The sequence below is a fragment of the Ranitomeya imitator genome, chromosome 1 (assembly GCF_032444005.1).
Source record: "Ranitomeya imitator isolate aRanImi1 chromosome 1, aRanImi1.pri, whole genome shotgun sequence".
NCBI lineage: Eukaryota > Metazoa > Chordata > Amphibia > Anura > Dendrobatidae > Ranitomeya > Ranitomeya imitator.
The window spans coordinates 667,150,020-667,156,510 of record NC_091282.1 but is presented as its reverse complement, the minus strand read 5'-3'; the positions used below and the strand labels follow the sequence as shown (position 1 = coordinate 667,156,510).

General features: G+C 46.6%; 1 protein-coding gene across 1 annotated transcript in view; it reads left to right on the top strand.

Annotated features, from left to right (window-relative positions):
- Nucleotides 1–2,008: 2,008 nt before the first annotated feature.
- The window catches only part of CHP1 (calcineurin like EF-hand protein 1), a 33,619-nt gene continuing 29,136 nt past the window's right edge, over nucleotides 2,009–6,491 (top strand). The window contains exons 1-2 of the mRNA XM_069729367.1: nucleotides 2,009–2,163; nucleotides 6,417–6,489. Of these exons, the coding sequence (XP_069585468.1) occupies nucleotides 2,097–2,163; nucleotides 6,417–6,489 (140 nt within the window). The 5' untranslated portion in view covers nucleotides 2,009–2,096. The remainder of the gene's footprint in view (nucleotides 2,164–6,416; nucleotides 6,490–6,491) is intronic.

The window sequence follows — 6,491 nt, the reverse complement described above, 5'->3', positions numbered from 1 at the left end:
AGCACTATATGGGGCCATTATACTGTATGGAGCACTATGTGGGGCCATAATACTGTATGGAGCACTATGTGGGGCCATTAAACTGTATGGAGCACTATATGGGGCCATTATACTGTATGGAGCACTATGTGGGGCCATTATACTGTATGGAGCACTATGTGGGGCCATTATACTGTATGGAGCACTATGTGGGGCCATTATACTGTATGGAGCACTATGTGGGGCCATTATACTGTATGGAGCACTATGTGAGGCCATTTTACTGTATGGAGCACTGTGTGAGGCCATTATACTGTATGGAGCACTGTGAGGCCATTATACTGTATGGAGCATTATGTGTGGCCATTATACTGTATGGAGCATTATGTGGGGCCATTGTACTGTATGGAGCACTATGTGTGGCCATTATACTGTATGGAGCACTATGTGAGGCCATTATACTGTATGGAGCACTATGTGGGGCCATTATACTGTATGGAGCACTATGTGGGGCCATTATACTGTATGGAGCACTATGTGGGGCCATTATACTGTATGGAGCACTATGTGGGGCCATTATACTGTATGGAGCACTATGTGAGGCCATTTTACTGTATGGAGCACTGTGTGAGGCCATTATACTGTATGGAGCACTGTGAGGCCATTATACTGTATGGAGCATTATGTGTGGCCATTATACTGTATGGAGCATTATGTGGGGCCATTGTACTGTATGGAGCACTATGTGTGGCCATTATACTGTATGGAGCACTATGTGTGGCCATTATACTGTATGGAGCACTATGTGAGGCCATTATACTGTATGGAGCACTATGTGAGGCCATTATACTGTATGGAGCACTATGTGAGGCCATTATACCGTATGGAGCACTATGTGAGGCCATTGTACCGTATGGAGCACTATGTGAGGCCATTATACAGTATGGAGCACTATATGGGGCTACTGTACTGTATGGAGCACTATGTGAGGCCCATTATACTTCATGGAGCTCTATGTGGGGCCCATTATGTTGCGTGGAGAGCTGTGTGGGGTCCATAATGCTGCATGGAGCACTGTTTGGTGCATGTTATTCTGTATGGAGCATTTTGAGGTGCCCATATTACTTTATGGAGCAATATACTGTCCGGTTTCTGAGGTAATGTAGAATGTACAAAAGATATCACTCATGTAATGTAAGAAGTGAAATCCTTGGCATTGGACTATACCTATATATCTCTGCTGTATCTGTGCATCAGGAATCGTGGTATGTGTTAAAGGGGGGGGCACTGAGACTGTCGCCCAGGGCCCACAAAAACTTGGAGCCAGCCTTGTGAGGGGCAAAGAAAACAAATCGTCCAGGTCTTCAGCTGAAACAATCTTTATTCGCTCATGTGATGAAGACAGGAGGCGCAGGTAATCATCATCCTCCTCTCTGTGGCCCCTGTCAGGAGGCAGTGATGGAGGGGTCACCCCACACCGTGTGTGCCGCTGGCCCCCATAGCCATGGAGCATGCACAGTGCCCCCGCTCAGGGGGCCAAACAAGAGCTGTCAGGGGGTCTGCTCCTACACGAGTCCCAAAAGGTGGCCATCCCCTTTAAGCCCCCGGTTACTTGCCTTTATGCACAGTCCCCGCTAGTTGTATTTGATTGTAACCTATTACTTTAGTATCAAGGACTTATCATGGGGCGTTATCAAGGCCAGGGCTCCACTGTTATGGCAGGAAAAAGTGGCAAGGCAACATTTGGTAAAATTTCCAGGGAAGGTTATTCATAACCCGGCAGAGGGCGCTCCTGCTCACTTCCAGCAGGCCAGTGACGAGTTGTGCTTTCTACATTCAGCACGTGACAAGGCGCAACAAGTCATTATAGATGGAGAATAATATCATTAGTGGAACCGTCAGGCTACTAGAAATGGTCACATGACCACAATAACACCGGAAACTAATCCAGGCCACGCCCAGGCACGCTGCCCCGCCTCTCGCAGTGTCTTCGCTCTTTGGATGGGCGTGGTTTCCATACGTCTTATGGGCGTGGTTTGCCGACTTCACCTGACCTATAAATACCGGAGCCTCTGCGGCTTTTTACCACTGTCAGACCGGAAGCGGCAGCTGCGACGATGGGTTCTCGGGCGTCTACACTGCTGAGGGACGAGGAGATAGAGGAGATTAAGAAGGAGACCGGATGTGAGTGCGGGGAGGACTGCTGGGGGTTGTAGTTCTGTGCGGACGCTGTTCCTATGGAGTTTCTCCCTGGGGCTGTCAGTCTGCTCAGCTGTGTGGCTGATATACTTACTGGACGGTGCAGCTTTTTAAAGGAATTGTCCACTTTAGTTAATTCTTCCCTTTGTTCTATAACTGAGATTCATGTATTTGGGGATAAAAATAATTTTAGGAATTGGGGGTCATTATAAATGTTGCACCTATTTCCAACTGCAGGATGAGGTAACTGAGACTTGTCAGTGAGCTCTTTCTAACGGTTCATAGCACGTTTTCTGGGTGTCAGTGGATTTATCATCATATTAAGGTTCAGTGTTCAGGGAAATGGCAGGAAGGTGCAACATTTTTTCTGAAACTGGATTGCAAAATTTTATATATATATATATATTATTATTTATTATTATACATTTTTATAGCGCCATTTATTCATATATATATCTATATATATATATATATATATATATATATATATATATATATATATATATATATATATATATATATATATATATATCTATCTCTATATCTCAATCCAGTTTCAGAAAAAATGTTGCACCCTCCAGATATAGATATATATATATATATCTCTGTCCTTTTAAAGGTGGACAATTCCTTTAAGATCTTATGTGAGTGAGGTGCGACTACCAGGACCCCTATAATACAGGAGGACTGGGCCGTCTAGTTGGTCAATATGTTTTAAGGATTCTCGTTAGTCCTTAGTTATCACTTAATTCTGAATTCACACGGGAATTTTTTTTCCCCTGTGCTTTAAATCTAAAATGTTTGAGTTAAAAGATATCTGTTGGAAACATATAAACATGTCCCCTGGAATAGGTGTAGGAAGAGGAAATAATGATCGGGCTGATGACTTTTAATATGCCTACTCCTTTTTCCATATATATGCCAACCCCAGAGGTAACATGTGAATGTGGAGCAGGGACTGGGCTGCTACCAGATACTCCGGAGAACAAGAAGGTTGGGCATGCTGAAATCAATCAGTCCGATCCTTTTCTTACTCAACATCTGCCATTTTGGCAGGGTGGGCACTATAACCCCCATATATATCAGATGGTCAGTGGGGTTTGCCATCATATGTCTGTGCACAGCCACCTTAATAAAAAGTGCTAGCAGAATCCGTGTGGCAATTCTTAAAGGGGTTGTTCCACAAGTGCTGCTCATTGATCTACCAAAATAAATGTTATAGCAGATGTTGCCATATAGAGTGTTGGGATAAATGTGTAGCCGACTGCCCCCCTAAGGGAGCCAACCTGGCCTGTATATAATGGCAGCCACATCTCGGCTGTGGGCCGGGCTCGTCTCTATGGTGGCTTCCGTTTTTTTTTTTTTTTTTTCTTTGTACATGTAATGAAAAATTAAAATAATTCTGGAAAGAGATCTTTCAGAAATTTTGTATTTTCTGAAGCTGTTCCCACTTAAACTTCGTCCTTAATTAAAAAAAAAAAAAGCCATGTGCACATAATTCTTCACTCCAGTTTTGTGATGTACAGTGGTGAAGGATTTATGAAGCCTTCTTTTTCTCCATCTCCTCCGTCGTGGTCCCAGAGTAGTCCCCTTATGACTGATTCAGTAGCTCTGATCTCTTTGTGGAGGTGACTGAAGCAGTAGTTGAGCAGATATTGCCGCCGTTCACACAGGAACTTCAGGACCTCCCTTTCCAGTTCAGGGAGGGCATCTGTCACTTTCCAGGAACGCTCAGGCCAAATCTGGGGGCAGCGTGTGATTCTAGGGTTCGAGCTGATGCCCTTTAATTCATGCGGTGCCCCCTCCGTTATTACACTTAGCGCCCCAGAACGCCCTTCAGGCTGTGTTTTCTGCCTGTGAGCCCCTCTGACGCCTTGTGTGCAGGCTGGGGACAGTGTACAGGCTTCTGTTATTTCCTTCCCGGAGGACTGTGTACATAGCGTCAAGGTCGGGCAGAATCCACGGCACTTAGGTGTAATCTGTGGCAGGGTCCTCGGATGATTTGGACATCATGCGGATCTGTACGTCGGTGATACGTGTGTGCGCCCTTTGTATTTTTGCTTGATTATGCAGACGCCTGAGGATCATTATTGTGGCGGACTAGGGAATGTTTACAGTCCTTGTGTATGGGCCAGTGTCGGTGGTATGGGGGCAGAACAATTGGGTCACCACCAAACAGCTTGCATGGACTGGGCGATGTGTTGCCAATAACGATCACATTGGCCCCCCGTAAACTCTGATTGGCTGTGTTTTTTTTTCCGCTAGATGGTGGATCGCAGGGGTGATCGGGCTCCTGCTGCTGTCTGATCACTTTTTACCTACCCATAGTAAGGGGGAGACTGTGAGTCTGGAGGTCGGGGGCTGTTTGTGCACAATCATGGCTCTGACTTTGTGCCAGTGAGATTAGCCATTAGGGCTTTTGGCATCTGCTGCATATCTACATTTCTGCTGTGTAATTGACTGACGGATCTGCTGAAGAGGTATTTAAAGGGATTGTACGGCCAGTGAAGTACGAAGTTCTTTATAGTTAAAAAAAACTATTTCTCACATTCTGCTTTACTCCTCCTCCTCTGGTCCAATGCTGAGTCTCTGCTGCCTCTGTCTGAGTCTGTAAGGCCACGTGTACATATTGCGGAAAGTGGTGTGGATTTTTCCGGGCTGATTTTGGTAAACCACACTGCGGATTTACCGCGATTTTTGTGCGGATTCCACCTGCGGTTTTACACCTGCGGATTCCTATTGAGGAGCAGGTGTATACCGCTGTGGAATCCGCACAAAGAATTGACATGCTGTGGAATAAACGACGCTCCATTTCCGCAAGTTTTTTTCCGTGCCATGTGCACTGCGGATTTTGTTTTCCATAGCTTTACATGGTACTGTAAACTCATGGAAAACTGCTGCCAATCCGGAATGTGTGCACATACCATTAAGGTACCGTCACATTTAGCGACGCTGCAGCGATACCGACAACGATCCGGATCGCTGCAGCGTCGCTGTTTGGTCGCTGGAGAGCTGCCACACAGACAGCTCTCCAGCGACCAACGATGCCGGTAACCAGGGTTAACATCGGGTTACTAAGCGCAGGGCCGCGCTTAGTAACCCGATGTTTACCCTGGTTACCATCGTTAAAGTAAAAAAAACAACCACTACATACTTACCTACCGCTGTCTGTCCCCGGCGCTCTGCTTCTCTGCACTGGCTGTGAGCACAGCGGCTGGAAAGCAGAGCGGTGACGTCACCGCTCTGCTTTCCGGCTGCCAGGCGCTCACAGCCAGACCAGAGAAGCCCAGCGCCGGGGACAGACAGCGGAATGTAAGTATGTAGTGGTTGTTTTTTTTACTTTAACGATGGTAACCAGGGTAAACATTGGGTTACTAAGCGCGGCCCTGCGCTTAGTAACCCGATGTTTACCCTGGTTACCAGTGAAGACATCGCTGAATCGGTGTCACACACGCCGATTCAGCGATGCCAGCGACGAAATAAAGTTCTGGACTTTCTGCCCCGACCAGCGATATCACAGCAGGGGCCTGATCGCTGCTGCCTGTCACACTGGACGATATCGCTAGCCAGGACGCTGCAACGTCACGGATCGCTAGCGATATCGTCCAGTGTGACGGTACCTTTACTGTCTGCTGCGCTGATGTCTCGTCAACAGCACTGCAGTCAATCAGTGAGGGCAGTGGCTCTGCCGGAGTAGACTGCATGAGTCGCTGATTGAGGATTAGGAACTGTTAAATGCAGATTGTAAGATGAGCAGCTAGTGTATATAGTTTCTTAGAAGGAACCCGATCCGGGAGCAGCATGTATCAGACGCCGGCTGCATGGTATCGGCCTTAGAAGTTTGACTCTGGAACACTGCCGTGTTTTTACAAAAAAAAAATGTAAAGGCGGCAAAGGAGACTGGCCGGAAAGACTGGTCCCCAGTCCACTTCAGCACACCAGCTGCCAGTGACTGATGGGCGTTTCCTGCATGCCACCCACCATAACTGATAACACCTGCATGTGGCCCAACCTGTCCATCAGTACCTCCCATTGAAGTGCAGTTTCCTTGTATGTAAGCCATGTAATGGCACAGGCCTATGACCCCATGGGCATGCTTTGGTGTGCCCCGGGAGTTTTCTTTGTATTCAGGGCAAAAGTAAAACCCTAGTAAGTTGCCCTTAGATCCAACAATGTGAGATTTCTGAAAACTGTTTATTTTTAGTAATATATAATATTTTCCTTTTTTCTTTTTCTAGTTTCTCACAGCCAGATAACACGGCTGTACAGCCGCTTCACCAGCCTGGACAAGGGAGAGAATGGGACATTAAGGT